This window comes from Bos grunniens, chromosome 22, assembly GCF_055505025.1.
Source record: "Bos grunniens cultivar Pamir isolate PY7600 chromosome 22, Bosgru_T2T1.0, whole genome shotgun sequence".
NCBI classification, from domain to species: domain Eukaryota; kingdom Metazoa; phylum Chordata; class Mammalia; order Artiodactyla; family Bovidae; genus Bos; species Bos grunniens.
The window spans coordinates 22105952-22133482 of record NC_141186.1 but is presented as its reverse complement, the minus strand read 5'-3'; the positions used below and the strand labels follow the sequence as shown (position 1 = coordinate 22133482).

General features: G+C 43.0%; 1 protein-coding gene across 8 annotated transcripts in view; it reads left to right on the top strand.

The window, feature by feature from the left end:
- Positions 1-27531, top strand: part of ITPR1 (inositol 1,4,5-trisphosphate receptor type 1) — a 355416-nt gene that overhangs the window by 29179 nt on the left and 298706 nt on the right. For all 8 annotated transcript variants that reach the window (XM_086366623.1, XM_086366621.1, XM_086366622.1 and 5 more), the window contains one exon: positions 3392-3462. In XM_086366623.1, the coding sequence (XP_086222749.1) occupies positions 3392-3462 (71 nt within the window). The remainder of the gene's footprint in view (positions 1-3391; positions 3463-27531) is intronic.

The window sequence follows — 27531 nt, the reverse complement described above, 5'->3', positions numbered from 1 at the left end:
TTTTTTTTTCTTAAGCCTTTTTTAAACCTTTTTATACTAAAGACCTATCCTTCACAATATACTTTCTCTTGTTGTTCAGTCAGCAAGTCGTGTCTGACTCTTGCAGACCCCATGAACTGCAGCACACCGGGCTTCTGTGTCCCTCACCATCTCCCGGAGTTTGCCCAAGATACCTTCTGTAGCTTTTGGCAGAGTCCTGCTGCTTGTACCTCTCTGTTGTCCTTTTTTTCTTCTTGGCTGATTCCTTGCTTTTTCCATCTCTAGTTGAATCTTGCATCCTCTTATTTTTCTGCAATAATAAGTAGCAGTGGTAACTACCTATATGAATCCTGTCCGTGTTTACAGCTCTGTGCTATGTACTGTATATCCACCATCCCTTTAATCCCCAAACAGCTTTTTACAGTGAGCATTATCATTATTGCTATTTATGGGGGCAAAAATCTCTGACCATCAGAGAGGTGAAGTCCCCTGCCCAGGGTTTCACAGCTACAAAGACTGAGAACTTCAAGACCAGTGCTTCTAACAGTTGCCCTTGGTGGGGCCAACTTCCCCTTCCCAGCTTGTCTGACCGCGCCTCTCTGGCTGAATTTGCTCACCCCCATCCTCATGGTCTGCCCACAACTCTTACCTGAGTGCCTTGTTAAGCCTCAGGCCCACCTTATGCTCCATCTCTGGTCTGTGGCCCTAATTTCTTTTAATGGTGCCACTGCCTCTCCAGTCACCTAGGCTCACTTCCTGCCACTTGCTGAATCTACCGTGTCAGCCCCTAAAATCTTAGTACCTCTTTTTCTTCCAGAGCATCTCCTCTTAGATTTCCTATGAGGTACAGAGTTTTATAAGAGTTTTCATAAGTATTGTGAACAAATTAATAATAAGGTCTTCCCCTTTAACATGAGAATGACCCCTCTTTTTTTTATGTTAAGTTTTGGGCTCTAGTCTTTCCTTTAGATGAATATTTTATTCCCTTGGTTCTCTGCACATATTTGAGGATAACCGGTGTAAAAATGGATTTGGAAAATAAAGTTTGACCTCTTTTTCCTTCTCATATTTTTTACATTTATGGAGCGCTACTCGTGGATGACGATGAGTGGCTGCCAATTTTTGTGGAATCAGCATCCAGCGCTATTTATGTAACCCAGTTCCATTTATATAGATGGAAGTTACCTCCAAATGGCTTTATTGACTCACTGACCTTTAAACTCACCTAGGGCCTTGGAAGGCCCAAGTGTGTGACATGTAGTGTCTAGAGAAGTGCTTCTCAATCACTTGCGAAACTTGTGAAAAATAAAGATTCTTGGATCCCGTCCTGGAACACGGCTTTAGTAGGCCTGGGGAGGATGGGCACTTGGTATCACTATATTTAAGAAACAAAAAGTCTCATGAACATCTCCCTACTTGGGAATCCTTGAGACCAACTCTTCAATTTTACAGATGAGGAAACTGAGACCGGGGGAGTGAAGTGATACAGTCTGTGTCATGCTGCTAGCAGGTAGCTGAAGGCCATCTGCAGTTCATTTTCTTCTAACCTAGAATGGGACCCTTTCTCCTACCCATACCTCCTTGCCTGAGAACTTGATTAATTTACCAAGCCCTACGTTGAATTCCAAGGCACGCCACCCCACTCCCCACCCCTATCCCCAGCTCCTGCCTACACATATTAGATCTGGTGGCGTTTCCTTGTTTATACTTGGAGGGGCTCACAGTGGGCAGGGGTTTATGTATACACTTTCCGCTCTTGATTTGTGCATGAATGTTGAGGCTGTGACCACACGGTCCCTCTTGTTAATGAAGAGAGCCTATGTCTTAGAGCCAAAGGAGGCAAGTTGCTGGTGGACTGTTCTAGACACTTGGATCCATCCACTAAATAGATACTGAGTACCCAGCCTTGTTAGGAAGTGTGCTGGCCCTGGGTGAAGGGTGGAACCTTCTGGGTCACAAAGCAGGCACGCTTTCTGTCCTCGGGGATCTTGTTGCCTAGTGTATCATTTGTGTTTTAGCCCGGGAGGTTGGGGGGGTGGTGGGGAGGGACAGAGGCCAGGCAGAGGGAGCCTGGGGCAGGAAAGACTTGGGGTCTTCATGAGAAGATGGGGGCTCCGATTTAGGATCTTGAAAGATGTGTGAAAGAATTTTAGGATATGTTGGCAGACTTTGGAAAAGAAGCAGTAAGAGTTAAGGCTGGTTATTTAATGGTAACTTGCCTTTGGGATAAGACATATATTAATGGAATAACCCCTAGAAAACCATATTAGCTGGGATCAAGTTTTGTGGCCACTTGAAAAATGAGCCAGTCCTACCAATACCAGTTCTAGGAACTTGGAAAAGTCATGTAAACTCCTCAGAGCTTCAGTTTTCCTCATCTGTTCAAACCAAAAAAAAAAATTTTTTTTTAAACAAATCAGTTGTACAAAAGCATTGTACAAGTCATATCGGTCAGTTGGAATTTTAAACATGGGGTCTTTATATATAGTTAGAGGCTGGTTATTTATCTGTAATTATGTGCACTTTCCCCACTAGTCTTTTTGAAGCTCCAGAGTCCTCTCTTACTCCCATGCTTGTGTACGTAGGGTTCCTTCCCCTTGAAAATGCTCCCTTCATCCTCCGCCTCTTTTTCCGTCTCCAGTAGTTGCCAGGTTGGCCTCTTCCACCGGCAGCTTCTCAGATAGCTTCAGGCACAGTGAGTTTCTGGCTGTATTTTGTCCTCTTCTCTTACAGCCTGCAGGTGATATGCTCCTTGTCAGTTTGTCTTTCTGGCTCCTGCATGAACCAGCCTTGAGCTCCCGAAGGGCAGGGGCCTGCCTCCCACCCATGTTCACATCCCAGGGCCTAACTCAGTGCCTGGCATGGAGTGGGCCCCTTGGCTGCCATTGGTTGGGTGCAAGGACCTTTTGTTGTGCCCCCGACCTGAGCTTTAGTACATGCTGTGCTCACATCGGGGCTTTCCAGGTGCCTCAGTGATAAAGAACTCACCTGCCAATGCTGGAGATGCAGGTTTGATCTCTGGGCAGGGAAGATTCCCTGGAGGAGGGCATGACAACCCACTCCAGTATTCTTGCCTGGAGAATCCCATGGACGGAGGAGCCTGGTGGGCTACAGTCCATGGGGTTGTAAAGAGTTGGACCCAACTGAGCACGCACACGCTGTTACGCACACTCTCAGGTCTCTTCTGGACGTGGTTAAGTGAAAAGAGCCACAGAAAACAGTACCTTAATGTACAGTACCATTGCAGAAGCAGAGTCTTAGGCTCTTGAAGGAGGTTTCATTCCCTGGCTGGAGACTAGGGCAGCCTGTTTTGCATAGGAACCGCCCTGAGTATTTGAGTTTTGCCTAGTGCTTAGGGTTTTATTTTCTTAGACTTGGTTTGATGCAACATTTATCTTTCTTCTCTTTGCAGCCTGGTTGATGACCGTTGTGTTGTGCAGCCAGAAACCGGGGACCTTAACAATCCACCCAAGAAATTCAGAGGTAAGTTGGGGACCATTCCAAGGTGGGTCCCTTGCCTCATTTGAAAATTCATGAAGCCTGTTGCTGTGTGTAGATATAGTTGTTGGTTTTTTTTTTTTTTAGTCAGTCATAGGTTTATTTGCCTACATATTTTTAAGATGTATGAGGCCAGTTTCAGGCTTTCTGAACTCTTAAAAGGCATAAATAAGTTCAGTGTCAAGATCATGAAGGCTTGTATTAGGACCTTCATTTTTTTCACTTGAATACATGCTGGTAAGCACGGATTCAGTTTAAAGCCTTACACTTGTGTTCGAACAAGTAGGATTTATGGATTGAGTCTCAAGGAACATGTGGTGTTTCAGCAGAACTTACTGTTCCATTGGGAGCTTTGCTGTCCTTACATACTTCACCTCGCAGTGAGGAGTTCTTATTATTACTTACCTTTTTGAGTTAAAAGGCACAGGTGGGACAGTCTTCCTGCTGGTGGCCTTGCACTGTTGGCTTTCTTTGTAGACCTCTTGTGTTTGATGTCTTCCTCGGAAGGTAGATTAGTGTATTGCAGGAGGTGTCTAAAATATAATTGGTATCTTAAAATGAGAAATATTTTGTTGTTATTTTTTGCTGCTGTTGTGGTTAGTGCTTCGCAGCTCTGGCTGCGTAGTAGAATTATCTGGGAGAGATATTAAGTTACATGGCTGCCCAGGGCCACTCTCCAAACCAGTTAAAGAATCTCTCAAGGTTGGGGGCTAGGCACTGGCATTTTTAGGGCAGTGATTTTTGTTTACAGCCAGGGCTGAGAACCCAGCGGGTTAACTATTTGACTGATGGCCTCTGTCCCAGAGAGTATAAACCTTGCTGTTTGCAGATTGTATCTTTCGAGTTATGACTTCTCTTTGTTCTTACGTGATTTAGAAACTAATTGAGGTTTTTGAATAAAATCTCCAGAAATTAGAATAAAATAGGCGGTTGTTCAGATGGAGAGAAGCCATTTGGAAGGTGTTCGGTGTTGCGCTGCATCCAGTTGGCGTGAGGCTCCCAGGAGCATGTTTTCACCTGGGGAGGAGGCTGGTGGGAGTCTGTTTAAAAAAAAAAAAAAAATTGGCATAAGCATATACACCTCTGTTGCCTTTTTCTTCTCAGTTCTTGCTCCATGTCACCTTCCAAAACAGAATCCTGAATGCAACAGAAAGATTTGATCCAATGATCATAATCCTGTCACTCACTCATAGAATTAAGCCCTTCCTTCTGAATTATATAATGTGTTGCAGTTTTACCATTTAAAAGAGCCAAGCATGAGGGACTCCGTGCCAACATTGAGTGTGGCCACACTCATACTGTGCTGAGGGTCTGCCAGCATTTCTAGCCGATGGAGAGGGTGTACTCTCCCTGGGAGGGGATTGAAGCCCTGGAAGGTGGAGGTTTAGTAGCCTGTCTGGAATCATAGAGTTGCTGACTGATGGACTAGGAGCTGGGATTCTCAACTTGGGCTGAGAAATCACCCCGGGGATGTTCAAAAACACCCACTTTTGAGTTCTACCTCCAGAGATTCTCATTTAACAGGGTATTTGAGATATTTTGAAAATTCCCTGATTGAGTCTCCCATGCAGCCTAGGTTATGAACCACCGCTATTAGGGCCTGAGCTATAAACTCGTGGCTTTATTATGTAGCAGGAAGCTGGTCCACAGAGTGCTTTTACGGTTGGGACCAAGTGGAAGGGATGTGGAGCCTATTGCTTGGGTCCAACATGAGCTCCTATCCTATTCTGCACCCGGGCTCTGGGAGCTGGGAAAGGAAGCTGAGGAAGATGTTAGCATACTATTTAGAGTTAACCAGTGGCTGTCTGAATATAAGTTTGCTGCTGCTGCTAAGTTGCTTCAGTTGTGTCCGACTCTGTGCGACCCCATAGACGGCAGCCCACCAGGCTCCCCCATCCCTGGGATTCTCCAGGCAAGAACACTGGAGTGGGTTGCCATTTCCTTCTCCAAGGCATGAAAATGAAAAGTGAAAGTGAAGTCGCTCAGTCGTGTCCAACTCATAGCGAGCCCATGGACTGCAGCCCACCAGGCTCTCTGTCCATGGGATTTTCCAGGCAAGAGTACTGGAGTGGGGTGCCATTTAGAACATTGAAATAAACAAGATAATAGCCAAGGGAAGTCAGAAGAGATGTGTGTTTTCCTGGCACTAGGATAAAAGTGCCTGGTGCTTAGATGTATATCTGGTGTCTGATTGAAAGAGATTTTTTTTGAGATAAAAGTGACAATTCCTGTAGAGGCTATTTGGAAAGAACCAAACTGGCAACCCACACCAGTATTCTTGTCTGGAGAATTCCATGGACAGAGGAGCCTCGCAGGCTACAGTCTTCGGGTCGCAAAGAGTCAGACACAACTGAGTGACTTTCACTCACTCACTCAAACTCTGTTTATGGCCTGGCTTGGATCCACTGGTGGTCACGTGACAGTGACTTGATTTGTTGACTGTCTTTCTCCATAAATTAAAAATAAAGTGTTCTAGGTTGTGAGGTTCTTTGTACTTGTGGGAAATCTGGTTCAAAACATGCTTTGTAGCTGGCTTTGTGAATGTAGGTCACGGCTGCCTCAATTCCTCGTGGTGAGTGGGAGGCTGTCTGCACACAGGTGAGGGGCCCTGACCCATCTCCCGTTGCAGCCACTGGAAGGTCTCTTGCACCCTGGAACCCGGGTGATGTTTTCCAAAAAGCAACCCTTCAATTGTGGTGTAGTGTTTGAAACATTTTTCTCTAAAACAAAAAGAAAGATGTTTCTTTTGAAAGGGATTACTGCCTTTCCAAATACAGATCCGTTTTGAAGGTTGAAGTCATTTTGATGTTTAGAAATGGTGCATTGGGCAATTAGGTGGCATTTCTTGTCCATTTCCTTGCTGTGCCAATGCACCCTGAAATTTACCAGACACGTATGGAAAAGTGAGATGCTGGCGAGTGGCTGGTTAAAATGATGGAGTCTTTACATGAGCAATCAGCCAAGCTACACGTAGTCATTTGGGTTTGCTGTTGCTTCCTTGCCAAGTTACTTCCTATATTGAGAACCATCATAACTTGTTCTTAAGTAAATGGAAACCAAAGGCCGATTGATGATAATACTCCGTGTGGCTTCTGACTTGGGGTTTTAATTCTGGGAGCTCCTCTTGAAATCTGCCAACCTAGCAGTTAATAACATAGCCTGGAGGATTGGGCTTCCAGGGTTCAAATCCAAATTCTGCTAATTCTTTGCTCTGTGACCCTGGACAAATGGCGTAACCTCTGTGAACCTTGGTTTTCTCATCTGTGAAACACGCAATGATGTTAGTCCCTTGCTCAAAAGGTTATTGTGAGGATTAAATGTGTGTTCCAAATTTAGTACTGATGGTCCTTAGTTAAGGGCTTGGGAAGCCTTAGTTACTTCTGTCTTTTCATTCCCAGTTCTTAGTACAGAGCCTGATCCTCAGAGGTGGTGGCAGAAGGGACAGAAACTGTATGTGAATAATGATATGAGAATAATTATAGGTGGTTCCTCTTTTTGTCTTTAAATGCTTTGTGGGTAGCAGTGTGTGCATGGACCACATGGGCCTGGATTCGAGGCTCAGTGTTCCCATATACAACTGAGTGACCCTGATAGATTACTTAAATCTCTGAGCTTATGTCTTTACTCATGAAATGGAGGGAAAAGAATTCCTTCCTCATAAAGATATAGGGAGGAAGGTAATATGGCTAAGGAACCAAACAGAGTACTTGAGTACATGAGGCTTGCTCAAGTGACTGGAAGCTATTATTTTTTCATGGTAGATGCTGATGAGTTAAACTGTTGAACACACTTGCTTCTTTCTGATGAGTAAAAGTACACTTCCAAGTGAATTGCTTTCTTTGCGATTCCTTTGAATGTATCTCCTGCCCCTGACGTTGTTGTGGGTAGGAAGAAGAGATTGGCTGCAGTTCTGTTTCATGGAAGCCAAGGCATTTTCATTATCTGAATGAATTTTGGACCATATCCTTGTCCTCTCAGTGATGAGAACTGAGGTGTAGAATCATTTAATTACTTTAGTCCTTTTGTTAATGTGGTACCATTTTAAAGCACCCGTGTCAGTGGAAGGTAAGGCAGAATCTCTTTTCTTCCTCATGAGTGTCATTTTGCCCGTAGTTTGAAAATAGAGAAGGCAAACATCAGATTGAAACTGGGAATAGAAACTTTGTGGTTAGTGATTTCCTTTCTCTGGATTGTCTTTTCCTTTTCATTCCCACCCTTCCCTTCCCTGTCCTAAATACACTGGCATCTTCTACAAAGAGAAGATGGAAGCTAACAACCATTGTCCATTTCCATCCTAGAAGGACTGCTGTTGTAAGTTGAACCTCCAGTGTTGTTGGAGTAGAAGTAACTGGGGCTTCTGGGAAACAAGATCAGCTTTGGTGATGATGATGACATTTATTGTGTAATCCCTTTTTTTCAGATCGGGGAAATTGTCCAGTTCTTGCCCTCAAAACTTGATCTTCTCCATTTAGGTCAAGAGGCTAACTTTGACCTCACATTCTTGATCTTGTACGGGATACTACGCTATCAGTGTTCCCAACGTGTGAGAGATTTTTAATCTTGTAGTTAAACCTTTAGTTTTAGAAAAGAAGCTGTTTTGAATGGTAACTCAGAGTTAAAGCTGTGGGGAGGAGCTTGGGCAGGGAAAGGTGAGGAGAAAGGAAGCATTCTGCTATCTTTGGTGGTTCATAGGAACTGGGGAAGAGCTCAGAGATCAGGCTGAAAGTGTGCATATTCTAGATCAGCATCTCCCTTGTTCTCTGTGTTTCCTCTTTCTCTCCTAATCAAAGTTGGTTTCAAGTGCAGTAATCCACTGTTAATCTGTTGTGAAAATGAGTCAAGCATTGAGGTTCTTCTGTGTTCCAGCTGCTGGCCTTGATGAAGAGAGGTGAAATGACTTGAACACGGTCTCCCTGGCTTTCAGGAGTCTTTACAAGTGTCACAGAGAAATAGACCCACATTATAAATAACAGTACCAACTACTAGGGGCTTCCCAGGTGATGTGTTGGTAAGGAATCCACCTGCCAATGCAGGAGATGCAAGAGACATGGATTTGATTCCTTGGGTTGGGAGGATCCCCTAGAGAAGGAAATGAGAATCCACTCCAGTATTCTTGCTTGGAAAATCCCGTGGACAGAGGAGCCTGGTGGGCTGCAGTCCCTGGGCTCACCGAGAGTCGGACATGACTGAGCATACGTGTCATGTTAACATTGATGGAGCATTTACATTTACACTGTGCAAGGCACAGTGTGGATTGTGGATTCTCTCTTTTAAGCTTTGTAACCTTCCTGTGAGGCACAGATATTGGTGTTCCCATTATATAGATGAGGAGATGGAAGCCTTGAGAAACATGGTCAGTTAAATATCCCTTCTTAGACTGATTGTTATTCATTCCACAGACATTTATTGAATGCCTCCTATGCACCAGCCATTTATACTCCAGGGAAGAAAGATACATTCTCAAGGAAGTCAGTGCCAGTTCACAGTTAAAATCTTTAAGAAACATGTTGAGAGTGATTTTGTGTCCACATGATAGCTGTTTGTAAGGGAGCAGAGGCCCAGCTGGTAAAGTATCCTTCTATAAAGTACGAAAGTCACCCCTGTTATCTAGTAGTTCACTGGGGCAAAGTAGATAATGCCACTTGATGTGCATTCTCTCCTGAGCTTTGCAACACCTCCTCAGCCCAGGGTGTGTCTGTTTTATGCCTGATGCCTTTTGGGCTGACGAGGAGGAGCTGGCCCAGCATCACATGGCTTGTGAGTGTCAGAGTCAGACCAGAACTCCCTTGCAAAGGCCTGAACCCAGTGCCTTGCTCTCGCTCTCCCCGGCGGAACCTTCCCAAAGCATGAGGGTTCCTTCAAGCCATGGTCCTGTTACCTGCCATCTCTAAATGAGAATAGACTAGGTTATTACTTCTCTGCTGTCTGTCCAAGCTCTTTTAACTTTAATTTAGGACTGTATGAATGAGGAAGATGGAAGCCTTGGACTCTTTGACTTAATGCATTTTTAACTTTTTACCGGTCAATGGGGCAAGCTGTGGCGTATGCAATCTGTGATCTGCAGCATTCTTTGAATTCTATTTGTAGTGCAAATGAGGGTCTGTCTCCTGAGTGAAATGTTGGCTGAAGACTCTAGATAGCTCAGTATGTGTTCACTTTAAAACAATGAGAGCGTAGGAATCATGGTCTCAGATGATACTGGGATGATGAGTGTGTTGGTTGGCTATGGTAAAGCACTTTGGATCTAAAGGCATGGCTGTGAACTTGAGGATCAGACTTCTGGTCTTTTCATTTTCAATGGGCTCTTCTGTAGTCCCAGAACGCTTGTACTGTCAGCCTACCTTTTAGAGAGCTTGTGGATTTATTTATCTATTTTTGGCTGTGCTGGGTCTTCATTGCTGCCTAGGCTTCAATGGCAACCCACTCCAGTACTCTTGCCTGGAAAATCCCATGGACAGAGGAGCCTGGTAGGTAGGCTGCAGTCCATGGGGTCGCTAAGAAGCGGACACGACTGAGCGACTTCACTTTCACTTTTCACTTTCATATATTGGAGAAGGAAATGGCAACCCACTCCAGTGTTCTTGCCTGGAAAATCCCAGGGACGGGGGAGCCTGGTGGGCTGCCGTCTATGGGGTCGCACAGAGTCGGACACAACTGAAGTGACTTAGCAGCAGCAGAGAACAGGGGCTACTTCTCTAGTTGCCATGCGTGGACTTCTCATTTCAGTGGCTTCTCTTGTTGCGGAGCATGGGCTATAGGGCACATGGGCTTCAGTAGTTGTGGCTCGTGGGCTTTAGAGTACAGGCTCAGCACAGGCTTAGTTGCTCCAGGACATGTGGAATCTTCCTGGACCAGGAATTAAATCCATGTCTCCTCCATTGGCAGGCAGATTCTTTATCACTGATCCACCAGGGAAGCCCCTCCCTCGTAACAGCTTTGAAGAGGCCAGGGGCGGGGGGGGGGGGGGGGGGGGGGCGCGGCGGGGCGGAGCTCAACTAAGAATGGCATTTTTCATGATCAAGTGATGAGAAGTATTTGCGTACCAGCAACTTACTTATCTGATAATAATCTGACCGAGATTCAGTCCGAGGTGGGGAGTGGCTCTTGTAGGAAAGATGTAGGAAAACCACTAGCACTGGAGTAAAGAGCCCACCTAACCTGAGAGCTAGCATCTGGCCCAGGCTCTGCCACCAACCACTGTGACACCATGGGGGAAATCACTGCATTTTCTCCAGGCTTCGGTTTTCCCATCTGTTCAGTGGGCTTTAGCTTGAAGCCGTGATCAGCACCAGAAGCAGGCTGGTTACCATTTCACAAGGCAGCGCTGGTGTCCAGGAGCCTTGTCTGTCCAGAAGTAGGTTTCTCTTTCTTTGGGATTATAGGTCTTCTTTGTCAAGATAAGACAAGTGGATGGAAACAGCCAAGTCTTATTCTAAGGCCAGGTGGGGACACGGCCAGGATCTTGGGTCACAGGGTCCCCTGGACTAGGGTGGCAGTAACAAACTCAGCACTCAACTTTCTTTCACACCTGCTGTCCTTTGCTTCCCGTAGTCTAATTATTGCTAAGCAACATTATTTCTGCTTTTTTTTTTCCCCTCCCTTTTCTTTCGGCAAGGCCTTGAAGGCATGAACCGGTATCTTATTTAGTTTTTAAATACCCACATGCCAAGGGGAGGGCCGCTCTTAAATTCTGTTTGTTCTTTTGATTGTAATCCATGATGGGCCTTTCGCAGTGGGACTCTGTTTCTGCCTGTCGTGTTAAATAAGGCAGAGAAATCAGTCTATTTAAGGTGCTTGTCAAGTATATGCCTTGAGGCACATTCAAGGTTTTGTGTGTGCACGCAGCTGCTTTGTGGGAAAAGTCTCTGGCAACTTACTCCGTATTCACAAAATCAATTCAAATTTAATAAAAAGATTAGTAGGTTTTTTATAATATTCATTTCAGATTTACCCGCTTATCCCAATCTCGCACCAACAGACTCCATCTAAAGAGAACAACACTGTAATTTAAATCAATTCCCCGGGCAACATAGAAGGCTCCCAGCGTGTCACACAGTCACTGGTGCGATGCCTGCTGCTTGATTATACCAGAGTCCCACACACTGCACGTGGCCCTTGCTGGATTCCTGCCGACTTGCTCACAGCTTTGAGATGCTTGTCTGAAGGTGCTGGGTGTCCTGCGCATGGGCATAGGAAAGCTTTTTGCTCCGTTGCCTTGGATGGCTTTGTTTTTGAATAGCTGAGTCACCCCTGGAAAGTAGACCTTAGACCCCTGTTGTATATTCGTTGACTCACAATCATCTCTTTGCTAATGGAGAGCACATTTCAGCTCTGCGTGCACAGAATGCTTCCAGAGTAAGGGATCTGTTTTCTTTGTCATCTAATTGAATCTCGGGTCTGCTGTTGTGGCTTCCTCCATTGAGGGCAAAATTAAAGTGGACGGAGAGCACGTGTAATTGGGTCATATTTTCATACTGCTCTACAGTTCTCCTGAAAGCACAACCTAGTGGTTGATGAAGGACTTTCTTTTGGCAAAGGCTTCTATAATCCTGTCTTCAGAGCATTGATGAAGATGTGCGGTGAATCACTTGAGTTTCTGGTAGCATTTTTCCCTTCCTTTTTTTTTGACATTTGAGGAAATGAGGGAGATTTAGGAAGTCTCCTGGGGTCAAAAAAGCAATTCCATGTCCAAATTGGGATTGGGACACACCTTGGATCTCCTCCCATACTATCTTTTTTGTTCTGTCATCTTGTGTAAATAAATGATAATCTAGTTTCCATAGGTGCAAATAATAGTGAATACCATGTATTAATATAGTGACTACATACATTAATTAAATTTTATCTATTTAATTTTGATAGTTTCCTTTACTTTCATTATTTAACCCTCATCACAATCCCATAAGGCAGCTACAGAGCAATGAAGTCTTCCCCTCCTTTTATAGATAAAGAACTGATACACAATAGGTTGAGTGGTGGTCCAAGTTACATAGCTCAAAGTGGCAGAGCCAGGATTTGAACCCAGACAATGTGACATCAGAAACCAAACTATCTTTAGAAGGAGATGGGCCTTCGAGTATCCTTTGCAAAATTACTGAATTCCTTCTTAATTGGTTTCTTCCTCTTTGTTGTTCAGTCACTCAGTCATGTCCAACTCTTTACGACCCCATGGACAGCAGTATGCCAGGCTTCTCTGTCCTTCGCTGTCTCCTGGAGTTTGCTCAGATTCACGTCCACTGAGTCGGTAATGCCGTCTAACCTTCTCATCCTCTGCCATCCCTCTCCTTCTTGACTTCAGTATTTCCCAGCGTCAGGGTCTTTTCCAATGAGTCAGCTACTACCAACTCTACTTCTTCATCCTCTACTACCCTGAAAGATGACATTCTGAGATGTGCTACCCAAGAGCAAATGTCTGTGTACAAGAGGTCCATGCTAACTGCCTACTTAACAGTCTTGAGCATAGTGTTTATCACAGCTGTCTTCTGTTTTTGTCTCTGCAGCTAGATTTTGAAGCACCTGGAGGGACCAAATCTTTTGCCCTGCCCTCCTGGCCCAGTGCCCAGCATAATGCTGGTCTTTAGTTAAAAGCTGGTTGAAAAGAATTTCGTGCTAAATGGTTTTCACTGTTCCCAGCTCTTGCAGTGTTTTTGCTGAGGACATTTTAGGTTAGCTGAAGGCTGATTTTTTTTTTTTTTCTTTTTTAAACAAGAATGCCTGATGCCATCCTATAATCTTTCCCCAGACTACCTGAGTCCAGAAAGCTTTCTGAAAACAGATTTCTTATAGTTGACTTGCCTTCTCCCAGGAATGTGGACTGACTTCATCCTCTGAGGGTATCTTCTCCTTGATGCCAACCCCCCCGCCCCTGCCCTGTGTTGGATCTTTTTTCTCTTTTGTGCCTATAGTTTTGAGATTACCTGACTTCATTCAATACATGATCATGAAAAACAATAATTCCCTTCCTTCTTTGTGCCTGGCCTTCTGGCAGAGTCATGGCATGCCTTTGCTCTTGACTATTGGAGCATCCCTGTGGTGTGGTAGTGTATCATCCCCATTTTACACTGGGTACCCTGAGCCCAGAGAGGGTTAGTAACTAATCTGGACTAAGCTGGGATTTGAACCCATGTCTGGAGGGTTCTTGACGGTATCTCTACTCAACCGCTTGAGTGAATTAATAGAGTTGTGTTTCTCCAGAAATGTTTGGGGCCGCTTAGCACCTCCTAGGGTTCCACATTTAAGTCATACTGCTCCATGGGGATAAATCTAGAGGGATAACTAGGAGGATAGGATAGTTCTCGAAGCGATGATGTTTGTGCTGAACTGTGAAAAATGGGAGAGACTGTGAGGCATTTTAGACTAGTTGGGTGACAATATTTCTCACCTAAGTTGCTGCCGTGGCCTCCTTGCTGGTTTCTGCACTTGCTTCTTGATTCTTTGTGTCTGAGCGTGGGGCCCGTCCCATCTGTTCCCCATGGCCAGAGGAATCAGTATAGGTCTCATGATGTTACCTGGTTGCTTGGCGCCCTCAGTGGTTCCCCACTTGTGCTTAGGATAGAGGACATGCTTTCAGGGTTCACAGGGTCCTGCATGAGTCACCCCGCTTACCTCCCAGCCTCACCTGCAATCCCCACTCCATGATGTCTGCTCCAGCCACACTGAGTCATTTCGTCCTGGCTGTCAGGGAACTTGCTCTGCACTCTGGGCGTTTCATGTCCTTCATCTTCTCTCTGAAATGATCTCCCCATCTGCATCATGCCTCCTGGGACCCCTCATCATCCTCAGTCCCTGGAGCCGGACTGATTGGGTTTGACCCTCAGCCCTGGTTTTTGCTGGTCATGTCGCCTTCAACCTCTCAGTCTCTCCATTTTCTCATCTGGAAAATGGTAAGATTATTGTATGTGCCTCACGGTGTTTTGGTGAGAATCAAAAGAGCCTGTCCACGTGAAACACTTAAGGAGTACGTGGCCCATATTAAATGCTCTAAACAGTTGGCTGTCATGGCTGGGTTTTGCCTTTGCTCTTACCCACCCCATTCATTGTGAGCTCGGAAACCACGCCTGTCTCCCCTAAGGCTTTGCACAGGCAGGCTCTTCCATATTTGTAGAATGAATGAGGAAAAGAATGTGCATCCAGGGATCTTGCTAAAACTCAGGTCCTAATTCAATAGGTCTGGGTGAAGCCTGAGATTCTGCATTTCTGACAAGCTGCTGTGCTGATGCAAGGCCCTAAGGGACAATGGCCAGTTGTCTTCTCTCGCTTTAAGGCTGTCATGTGGACAAGGGATGTTCAGAGCCCAGAACAACAGAGAATTAGGGCCAGCAGAGGCCAGTGACCAGAGACAGAGTTTCAGATTTTAGGAACATGCTTCTGACTGTCATCAGTGCTGAGTGATTGCTCAAGGAAGAGGCCTGCTTCAAAGGACGGGTTTCCCCTCATTCACAGGAGACTAAGCATTTGTCAGAGATGTTGGAGACAGTTTCTACCGTGGGACAGAGATTAGGTAGATGATCCCATCTGTCTGTGTTTTCCCATCGAAGGACCCAGCTGTTTCTTCTCTTTCTGCTTCCCGTGGAAGCACTGTGTTTGGGGACATTGGGTCAGCAAACAGCTGGGGAGAGTACAGACATGCTGTCCAAGTGAGAAGCTCTCAGAGAACCAACTGTGTTCATTTCATTTTGTTGAAGACCATTGGTCATAGTGGAAAGATGGGATTATTGAATATTTGAAAAGGTGAGCAAATATAAAGAAACTTACCTATCTGAATCAAAATCACCCCTAATCTGGTTTAAATGAATAGGTAAAATGTATTGGGGGAGGGGGCGGTGGGTGACTGTAGGCTTAAGAAATTCTGGCTCTGAGGTCAGACTAGGGTTCAGGTCCCTCTGCCCCACCTGTCATGAGCTGTGTGACCGTAGGCACATCACTTAACCTCAGTATACCTTAGTTTCCCTGACTGGTAACTATGGTTCATAATAGTACGGAACTGATGGCATTATTTTAGGGTGAGGTGAGTCATGTAGGGAACACAGTTGGCCGCCTGCCTTGCACGACCTAAGCACCTAGTAGCTGAGTAGCTGGTGTGGCTAAATTTGCAATTGCCAACTTTCAGAACATCTCTTAGGAAGATCAAACACTGCCCTTCAGACGTTGATACATCTCTTTTAAAGCTTCAGGATGTGGACTGTTCAGAGGTATCCACTGCCAGACACACTTTAACCTTTTTGAATTTCTTATACTTTATTGAGCGAGCTTATGATCAAGAGGAGCTGGAGAGCTGTAGCCTTTTGAAAAGGAGCCATCAGGCCCGTCTCTGCTTGCACAAGCCTCGATCGCAGCCTCAGTTACTGATGGGGCCTTTGCTGGAGATGGCAGACCCATCTTATGTATAAAATTACAGGCCCAACCGAGAGAGGAAGTTGTGTTTATCTTCACGCACGCAGCAGGCATTCCGGCCACTCTTGACAGACAGGAGGCAGATATTGCCAATCTGCTCTTTTCCTGAAACTCCCCACCCCTCTGTGTGTTCTTTGTGAGTTCAGACGGGTGCCTGCCACTTGTCCTGCAGGGAGACATTCTCTACCTGGCTGTGAGCACAGTTGAGCTCCCTGGAGAAAGGATGTCCAATGGCTACTTTCTCGGTACTATTGGTCAAGGCAGGGGCCAGTGTGGCTCCCAGAGAAGGCAGAAATTGTGCTTGTGTCCTCTGATTTGGGGAGCGAAGTGGAGAGTGGCCACAGGTGTGGGAAGAAGAATATGTCCCTTCAAAGAGTCCCATGTTTATCCCCCTGACAAAGCCATAGCTGGAGGTCAGTGCAGAAAAACTCCAATAAGAGCAGTTGCAATAATAGAGAAAATAAGTTGGGCAATTATTTCTCTTATTGACATTTAGAAGTTCGTTCTTTCTTTCTTTCTTTTCTTTTGGTCTGGTATTTTTCCGGGTACATTTAAGTTCCAATTTGGGTGCTTCTGAAATGTCTGGATATTTTGTGCTGCTAAAATTACATGTGTCTAAAAATGTTATCAGTGATTACACTTATGTATAAGCTCACTTGGACTTCTGCTAGCAAGTTTCGGAGACTGAGGTCACCGCTCCCCATAGCCATTCTCAGAAACATGGCATTTTCAGGTAAAGGTAGAAAACAGAATAATCCAGCCTAGTTTAGCCATCAAGTAAGAGGCCTGCTCTTGAGAACTTTGCTTCTGTCTTGTCGACAAAGAATACTGGGGTTTTGTTGCCATAGTTTCAGTGAAAAATTTGACCTTAGCTACAATAACATACAGTTAGAAAGAACTAGCTAATCGGTTTTCTAAAATTAGTGTTCTCTAGTACATAAACCAGTAAGAACAGAGTATTTAATTAAATATTACACAAGGATATAAAAGCCCAGGGGAATGCAGTCACTTGATCGGGGCAGAGAGAGGAAGGAAACCCATAATCGACCTTTACTGGTCTCTTGCAAGCTAGAAGAACTTTTTTTCTTTCTTTTTGTTTTTTTTAATGTTAGCGTTGACTATTTTCAGATCTGTCAGGAATGAATATGTAAAGCTGAGAGAATGAAGCAGAACATTCAGCATTATTTCCAGTTGTCCCTTGCGGGGTACAGACTTGCAAGGCAAGAGCTGAAAAGGATGTTGGGCCATTATTCTCTCCAGGACACTTGTTGGTGGTCTCATAGTCAGCTTGGAAAGGAGATGCATGTCGAAGGTTATTTACTGTCTGCAATCTTAGCCACTAGGTTCTAGACTTTAGCTCCTTTGAGTGCTGAGTGTGTGATTAGGGGACCAACACCCTTTGTTCCCTCTACACCACAATTAGTTAGGCTTTGAGTGCTGATTGCTGCTGCTGCTAAGTCGCTTCAGTTATGTCCGACTCTGTGCGACCCATAGATGGCAGCCCACCAGGCTCCCCTGTCCCTGGGATTCTCCAGGCAAGAACGCTGGAGTGGGGTGCCATTGCCTTCTCCGTGAGTGCTGATTGAGCACTCCCAAAATGCTGATTGAGCACCCCAAAAATGATCTGTATGTAGATTATGCAAAATTTGGCATTTCTCGTCACCTACCTCTTAAGACCCCCTGCCTTAGCTGGTCTTTTGGTGATGGCTGAAAATGTTACTGATATTGTGTCAGTCCAGAAAACTGTGTTAATATTTCTGGAATAAAGTAGGTTTCAGGCTCTGTAGTTTCAGGACATTTATTCGGATCCCTGAGGCATCCCTGAGAAAGTGGTAAAAAAATCTACTCAGTAGTGAAGAATCCGCTGGCCAGTGCAGGAGATGCGGGTTTGATCCCTGGGTCAGGAAGATTCCCTGGAGAAGGAAATGGCAAGCCACGCAAGTTTTCTTGCCTGGAAAATCCCATGGACTGAGAAGCCTGGAGGGCTACAGTCCAAGGAATTGGAAAAGAGTCGGACACAACTTAGTGACTAAATAACAGCAGTAACATTTAGATCCCTAGTTGACATTCTTGTCTAATTTTTCCACTGCTTGCTGTGGATACTACAGAGGTGCAGTTGAGTTCATCTCTTTGCCAGGATTATTACTGGTTGAAAACATGGTTCAGGGTTTTCTGGAACTTCCATTGTTGCATCTTCTTATCAATAACATTGTGATGGTTGTTCTCTATTAGTTTCGTTTTTATGATTTCAGCCTTTTCTACTTGAAAAAAAATCCTGTCATAGAATTTGAAGTGTAGGCCATATTTAAGGGGCTATTAAATACGAACTTTTTCCATTTGATTTTTTTTCACCATTTTGCATGTTTCTGTATTGGTGTCTTAACTATTACAATGGAAAATATGTCCTTGGCAAGACTCAGAAACGTAGTCTCAAAGGTCATTGGATTGTGCAAGCTTCTTGACTATTTACGAGGTCATCTACCTGAACAAATAGAAATGGTCCCTGCCCTTAAGGAATTTTCAATCTTAGGAGAGATGAGTGAGGAATACTTTAGGGATTAGTCTTGGAGAATGTTGAATCCTAGATATGGTTTTTATTCCTGTGATGTTCATTGTTTCCATCAGATCAGTATGCCCACATCATTTGAATTCATCTTAATAATAGCTTAAGAAAAATTGCAGTTAGAGAGTTTTCTGAAAAGTGACAGCATAGGTTTTAAAGTACTTCCAGTTGACCTAGCTTTCACTACTCATGTGTTTTCAGGCCTTGGCATTAATGCGTATAACTGAATTGATTATAGTTAGCAAATGGCATTGAAGAGGTTGAGTGTCTGTCTGGCTGGTGGAGTGGTGAACTAGTCAGGACTCTTGGTTGTGAATAATATAGCCAGCTTGAATTATCTCAACATAAAGGGGCTTCCCAGGTGCCATTAGTGGTAAAGAACCTGCCTGCCAATGCAGGAGACATAAGAGTCCTGGGTGGGGAAGATCCCTTGGAGAAGGAAATGGCAGCCCATTCCAGTAGTCTTGCCTGGGAAATCCCAGTGACAGGGCAGCCTGATGGGCTACAATCCATGGGGTCGCAAAGAGTCGGACACAACTTATCCACTAAACAACAAAACAAAGGGACTTTTTATTGGCTCAGATAGCTCCTTCATTGCATGAAGGGCAGGGGTGCAGTGGGGGGCTCAGGAATAGCGCCATTCAGGCACTGAGTACCTTCAGCAGCCTGCTCCTTGTCTCGTCCTCTCTCTGCACATCAGTTACTTTGTGTTTTTCCTTGTCCTCATCTAGTTTTGGTGTCAGGGTTATACTGTGCTACTATAACACGTTGTGCAGTGTTCCCTCTTTCTCAGTTCTTCGGGAGAGTTTGTGTAGCATTGGAATTATCTCTTCCTGGAAACTATAAAAACCTTTATGTTTTCTTTATGGCAAGATAAACAACTTACCAGTAGACCATTTCTTTATGTCCCTAAAGGGCTGTTTCTCCTTGGGTCTGTTTTACAAGTTGTCTTTTTCTAAGAATGTAGACATGCCCTCTCAATTTTCAAACCTATAATATCCTTTTATTATCTTGTTCATCTCAGAAGTGTCTGGTTTGGTCCCTGTGGTAGGTTTAACCATCTCCCTCTCTCTTGTAATGTCCACTTTGTAATCCCCAGAACCTGTGAATATATTATTATTTGGTAAACGGAACTTCACAGACATGATTACATTAAGGATCTTGACATGGGATGATTATCCTGATGTAATCACAAGGGTCCTTATAGGAGGGAAGCAGAGGGGTTGGGGTGAGTAGTGGATGATGTGAGGATGGAGTCAACAGGAGCTTGACTGACTATGAGCCAGGGAGTGTAGGAAGCTGGAAAAGGCAAGGAAATGGATTCTCCCTCGAAGTCTCAGGAAGGGATGCAGCCCTGCTGATGGTTTACTTTTATTTTTTTTATTTTTGTAATTTATTTATTTTTTAATTAAAGGATAATTGCTTTACTGAATTTTGTTGTTTTCTGTCAAATCTCAACATGACTCAGTCATAGGTATACATATGTCTCCTCCCTCTTGAGCTCCCTCCCATCTCCCTCCCCGTCGCACCCTTTTAGGTTGATACAGAGCCCCTGTTTGAGTTCCCTGAGTCATACAGCAAATTGCCATTTGCTGTCTGTTTTAGATATGGTAATGTAAATTTCCATGTTACTGTCTCCATACATCTCACCCAATCCTCCCCTCTCCCCATTTCCATAAGTTTGTTCTCTATGTCTGTTTACTTTTAAATTTCATGATATTGAGAGCATTAGACGTGTGTTACTCTAAGCAACTAAATTTTGGTAGTTTGTTACAGTATCAACAGGATTACTATAATATTCCAATATTGTATATTTGTTTGCTCTCTTTTCTGGATAAGTATGGGCATGTTTGGGCTTCCCTCATAGCTCAGTTGGCAAAGAATCTGCTTGCAATGCAGGAGACCCAGGTTCAATCCCTGGGTCAGGAAGATCCCCTGGAGAAGGAAATGGCAATCCACTCCAGTATTCTTGCCTGGAAAACCCCATGGACAGAGGAGCCTGGCAGGCTATAGTCCACGGGATCACAGAGTCGGACATGACTTAGCAACTAAACCACCACCACCACTGGCATGTATTACTGTTGTGTTAGTCATCAAAAGGGCTTCCCTGGTGGCTCAGATGGTGAAGAGGCGGCCTGCAATTCAGGAGACCCGGGTTTGATCCCTGGGTTGGGAAGATCCCCTGGAGAAGGGAATGGCAACCCACTCCAGTAGTCTTGCCTGGGAAATCCCATGGACAGAGGAACCTGTCAGGCTCCAATCCATGGGGTCCAAAGAGTTGGACACGACTGAGTGACTAACAACTTGCGCTTTCTTAGTCGTCAAAAAAAACAAAGTTTGGCCTTACTGATTCTAAAATGGGTTGGCCTTGAAGTTCATTCATTTCTGCCCCTTATTATTGTCTTCTTTCTACCATCTTTGGATTTATTCTGTCCTTCCCTTACTGCTCTCTCTTTTTTTTTTAATTTATTTTAATTGAAGAATAATTATAATATTGTGATTTTTTTTTTTTGCCATACATCAACATGAATTGGCCACAGGTATACATGTGTCCCCTGCTTCCCACCTCCCTCCCACCCTGTCCCTCTGGGTTGTCCCAGAGCATCGGCTTGGGGTTCCCTGTTTCCCTTTACTACTCTCTTAGGTTGGATAATTAACTCCAAATCTCGAGCCCTTCTCACATTGTAATTCAAGATCTAAAGCTGTAATTTCCTTTAAGATTATTTTAGCTGTATCCTACATGTTTTGACATGTAGTATTTTTTATTTTTATTGAATTTGAAATACTTTCTTGTATCTACTATCATTTCTTACATCTATGAGTTTAGAAGTATTTCACATTTTCAGTTGTATGGGAGATTTCTGGTTCTGTCTGTTTAAAAAAATGTTTTATGACTTAGTTGTATATTGGTCAGACAATATGATCTGTATGCTATCAGTTCTTTAAAACTGGAGAGCCTTGCTTTATGGCTTAGCTTGTTGACCTATTTTTATGCTTATTCCAGTGTGCTGGAAAGAATATGCTTTTTCCAGTAGAGTGCAATATCTATTATATGAGTTCACTAGTTCTGGGGGGTTTTTTTTTGATTGTTGTTTTTTGTCTGTTGCATCTTTTAAGACAGTTGTTAAAATTTCCCACTGTTAATTTTCTGGAGTTATAGAACTATTCTGCATCCTATTTATGTTGGTGATTATATAATATATGTGTTGAAACTTATAGAACTATATACCAAAAAAATGAATTTTACTGCATGTAAAAATTTCAAAAGGTTTAAAAATTGCCCACTATTACCGTGGATTTGTAATTTTGCATTGTATTGTAATTTTCAAGTTCTTTTGGCGAGATTTTTTAGCTTTTAGTTTAGTGACATTATGTCAGTAAAGGCTAACACTTGTAAAATTGTTATAACTTCCTGGTGAGCTAAGTGTTTTATCATTACGCAGGGAACATTTTTATCTGTTTTATGTCTTGAGGTCTGTTGTTTTCTGTTACTAATAAACCCACACCAGAGTTGTTTTAGTTAGTATTTATTTGGTATAACATTTTAAATTACATCATTATGCTTTGGAGATGTCTCTTATAAGCTGCACATAACCAGATTTTTAAAACTATTCTGACCATCTTTGTCTATTAATTAGAATGTTTAGTCCATATACATTTGTTGTAATTACTGATGGTTTTGGATTTACAAACTTAGTTTTTGTTTTTCTTTCTTACCTCATTTTCTTTCCCCTTTCTTGCCTTCTCTAATTTCATGGAAGGCTTTTTATGTTGTTGTCCATTCCATTTTTTTCCCCTTCTACCAGGTTGAGGGTTATACTTTGTTTATTTATTTATTTTTATTATAAATTTATTTATTTTAATTGGAGGCTAATTACTTTACAATATTGTATTGGTTTTGCCGTATATCAACATGAATCTGCCATGGGTTATTGTAGCAGTTACTCAAGATAGTTCAATGTGTGTATCTAATTAGGCCTAATGTTAATAACTATTGCTATTTTCTGCTACAAGACAAGCACCTTAGATTTTGGAACATTTTGATTTCCCTCACCCTCTCTGAGTATGCTCTTTCTAGTACCTTATATTTTACGTAAGCTTGCATATTAGATATGTTTTTTATATTGACTTATAAGTCTTTTTCACATGGACTTCTATTTTAGAATTCATCAAGCTGTATATCTGGGGTAATTGTCTCTCTACTTCAGAAACACTATAGAATTTAGTGTTTGTTAATGGTAAAATCTCTTATTTTCTTTGAATATACTCATTTTTTTTTGTTTGTCTGAAAACTTGGCTTTTATTCTGAAGTGATAGTTTTGCTTGGTATAAAATTGTGAGTGGGTGAGTACTTTGTCTTAGCATTGTTTGTTTTTTTTTTTTTTGAAGAGGGTTCCATTTTTACTGTTAAAAGCAGTTGGCAGAAACTTAGAATTTTTCTCTCTGATTGACTTTAGGATCTGCTCTGTCTTTGCTTTTTGAAGTTTTTTATTGGTTTGCTTCCAGGTGTTGATTTTTTTTTTAATCCTGCATAATACTTGTTAGATGCCTAGAGTGAGGTGTTTTTTTAATAATAATCATTGAAAATTCTGAGCCATTATCTACTGGAATATTTGCTTTCCCACTGTCTGTTGTCTTTTGGAACTTTAGTTGGATTATATTTCTTAATCTCTTCATCTTTCCATCTTTGCTTTCTAGCTTGTACTCTGAATGTTTTTTTCTGCTCTATCTTTGCTAATTCTTTTTATTCTAATCTGTTTTTTTTGTTGTTGTTGTTCTTTGAGAGTTTGACTTCAATTCTGTCAATATTTTTCATTTCTGAAAGCTCTCTTTGTATCTTCTAAAAATGTTTAATCATTCCTTCATATTCTGCCATATTTTCTAGCCTCTATTTTACTTCTGTTGCATAAAAAACAGCATAGGTTGTTTTCTAAAGACAATGCTAAATTTAAAAAATAATTTTATTTATTTGTTTCTTTTTGGCTGTGCTGGGTGTTTGTTGCTGCACAGGCTTTTTTTTTTTTTTTCCTCTAGTTGCCGAGAGCAGAGTCTATAGCAGCCATGTGCAGGCTTCTCTTTGGGATGGCTTGTTGCAGAGTGTGGTCTCTAGGGTGGGTGGACTTCAATAGTTGCAGTGTGTGGGCTCAGCAACCATGGCTCTTGAGCCCTGGAGCACAGGCTCAGTAGTTGTGGCACATGGGCTTAGTTGCTCTGTGGCATATGGGATCCTTCCAGATCAGGGATCCAACCCATGTTCCTTGCATTGGCAGGTAGATTCTCTACCACTGAGCCAGCAAGGAAGCCCAAATCATAGTTTTAAAATATTCTGTCTCTAAAAATTGTAAGAGGTGAATTCTCTTCAAGTCTTAAATCTATTTTCCAGAGAGGCTGGTTTAAAACTGATATCTTATTTCCCTGTATGTTTTGTGATTTTGACTATTGCTTCTGTTTCTTCCTCAGTATCCCAGTTTCATCTCATTGGTCAGTACTGGGTTCTATACTATTTCTAGCTGCAAGGAATTTGGGGGAAGCAGCCAGGGAAAGACATGTTAGAAATAGCTGGGGTAGACAATAGGACTTGCATAATGTGATATGCTGATTGCAACAGAGGGCTCCACATGGTTTTCCTTTACCTGATTTTTAGTGTTTTCGGAGGTTAAAGAATACTGACTTTTATCAAGAGTAAATACTTCAATGTATCTATGTGTAAGAACAAAGTTTTTTCCCAGTTGAAGTTAACCTTGTATAGCCATCTTAAACGGAAGCAGGCAACCAAGTGTGTTCACCACATGCCAGTATCCACCATTAATACTGTGATTATTAATGAGATCAGCCATTAATGAGTGATAGCCATTTGATATTTTTATTTTCTGGCTGCCATATGAGAGGTATGCCCCAAGTGAATAATTTTTTTTTCTTTTTGTTCATAATTCCTTTGGCCAAATGAGTGGACTAGGTGAAGACAAGCTTTTCATACACATGACTGGGTTTCCACTGACCAAGTCTGGGGGCCATCTATCTCAGTTATTTTGGAATGACACTGCCAGTTTGCAAAGGGAAATGGATAGTCATAGATCTTACCGTCATCTGTCATCCCTCTTATATGATGGTGATGTTGGAGGGTCATTCTGTGAGCTTGCCCTTTGGTTTGCTTTCATTGGAACAGGTTCATAGGGACCAAAAGCTTACTTACAGTATCCAAAACAGTTTGCTCTCGGATCCTCAAAAAGATTAAGCTGGAGAGAAAAACCTAAAATAAATTAGATGATCTATTTCAAGTTCAATGTTTTTTTTCTTTTTTCAACTTGAGGAGGAAGTCATTTTTCTTGGAAAGCGGTAGGGAAATCTTTCCTTTCTCATTTCTAGTACTTATGTATGGAGGCTGCATATGGTATAGAAAAGAACTTGGCTGTGGAAGCATCATTATTGGGTTCAAATCCTGATGAGTGTATGATCTTGGGCAAAGTATTTAATTTTTCTGTCTTGGTTTGCTCATGAGTAAAATGATAACAACTTTAGAGGGTTTAGGAGACTCAAGGGTATAAGAAGCACTGTGAGAGCAAAGCCAAGGTCACTGTAAGTGGGTACCTAGCACTCAACATTATTATCATAATGATCATAAGAATTTTTTTTCCCTTATTTTTGATTTCTGCTTCTGAGCTGGGAAAGGAATTCTCCATTTTGGGGGGAAAATAGAGTTGGGGAGCAGAAGATACCTTCTGAAGTCACCATAAGAAGACATTGGAATTTCTCATGTCTGAGTGTGCATATACTCAAGCCTGCCATTCACCTTTGTATATTCTGATCATCATCTCAACTCGGCGAAGATGGTACATCATAGTCATTTTCTAGTTGAGGGAAGATGCCCATATAGGTTATGCTAAGTCACTTCAGTCGTGTCCGACTCTGTGCGACCCCATAGATGGCAGCCCACCAGGCTCCCCTGTCCCTGGGATTCTCCAGGCAAGAACACTGGAGTGGGTTGCCATTTCCTTCTCCAGTGCATGAAAGTGAAAAGTGAAAGTGAGGTCGCTCAGTCGTGTCCAACTCTTAGCGACCCCATGGACTGCAGCCTACCAGGCTCCTCCACCCATGGGATTTTCCAGGCAAGAGTACTGGAGTGGGGTGCCATTGCCTTCTCCGATATAGGTTATGAAACTTGCCCAAACTCAGAATTTTAGCAAATGATACATATACCAAGTCTTGTTGCTAAGAGGGAACTCCTGAACCTTTCCTCCGCTCAGAAGTTCTTGCCTCAAGGCTCTGCCTTGACTCTAGGTCTCACTTGAACTGAGTTCTTCTGTCCATTCAGTAGCAAATATGTGTTTGGCCTTCAGCCCACGAGTCTGCACAATGTATTATACTTTTGGTTGTTTCCTCTTAGCCTTAATCTCCACAAAAAGATTGCATGTCTGAAGATGGGACAAATAATTCAGGGAGTGAGGGGGCTGAGTGGGAGTGTCCAGAAAGCAGCCTGGAATTATGAGTCAAAGGACCTGAGTCCTGGCCTTTGCTTTGTCCCTGACTATCAGCGTGGCTTCAGGCAATGCTCTTGACCGGTTTGGGCCTTTGCTTCTTCATCTGTGACGTGAGAATGCTGGGCAGGAGAACGAAGCATGACAAAATTTTATTGAGTGGCAATCCCATGCAAGGCCTGAGCTAGGCACAGTTTGTATTACAATTGTATTTACAACCTCTTAAATCACTCAGATCCCCTCTATGTCTCTGATTACTTTTAATCTCTAACTGATGAAAGATTAGGCCTAACATTTTGTTCTTGTATCTCGGTTGTAAGAAGCACATACCAATCCCTCCAGTTTATCGCCTGTGATTTCTTAATGTGGATAAAACCCCATATATGCAGTTAAAAAAAACACTTGGCTAAGAAGTTATAGCAGTGTCTAAACTTACCCAGAATGGAAAGCCTTAACTAATAGAAGCAGTGAAAAAACTGATTTCCTTATATTTTGTTTCTGGGTTCCCTACCTCTTTGTTGCCATTGATGACATAGATTTGCCTCTCTTACTTGTGCCCTGGTCCAGTATGGCTTCAGAGGACTTGGCCATGTTGGTGCGTGGTGGCATGGTGGTGTACGGTGATGCTAACAGATACTTTACAGTGGAACCTGGGTTCAAATATTAGTCTTGCCATTTACTATGTGCTGGTATCTCAGGACTCAGTTACTTAAGCTATAAAATGTAGCTCGTAAAAACCCTCATGAAAACCCTCATTTATTGAGCACGTATTATATGCTGAGCACTGTGGTAAGTACTTTTCTGTACAATTTAGTCCTCACAATTAGCCCATGAGATTTTTTTTTTACTGTTTTACCTTTCAGAAAACTAAGATCAAGTGTTAGTCACCTTTTAGTTCAGTTCAGTCGCTCAGTCATGTCTGACTCTTTGTGACCCCATGAACTGCAGTATGCCAGGCTTCCTTGTCCTTCTCTCTCTCCCAGAGTTTACTCAAATTCATGTTCATTGAGTCGGTGATGCCATCCAATCATCTCATCCTCTGTCACCCCCTTCTCATCCTGCCCTCAATCTTTCCCAGCATGAGAGTCTCTTCTGATGATTCAGCTCTTCGAATCACGTGGCCAAACTATTGGAGCTTCAGCTTCAGCATTAGTCCTTTCAACGAATATTCAGGACTGATTTCCTTTAGGACTGACTTGTTTGATCTCCTTCGAATCCCCTTCCTACCCAATCACATTGGGATATAAGTCACTCTCCCGAATCCATGCGGTTGAGCTTCCAAATGTCCCAGAGTCATCTTCCTCCTTCCCACCCTGCAAAGATTTAGAGTTGTAGTGTGGTGGGTGGCATATGAAACAGGTTACCAGACCATTTCTTGGCAGGAGAGCCTGAGATATCATTTAGATAATTTTACTTCACTCTGTTCAAGTCACATTTTCTTCTGTACCCACTTCCAATGCACATACAAGCCTAGCTCCGTCTGGGGACTGCCTGTGACAAAGTCATCCTACTTCTTATTTCCCATGTTGAATTAATAACCAGACCCTCTCTTAACCTCAGGCACTGGTCAGGGTTATGCAGGGTGATTGAATGAGTACTGGTCCAGGGATTGTTAGAAAACAT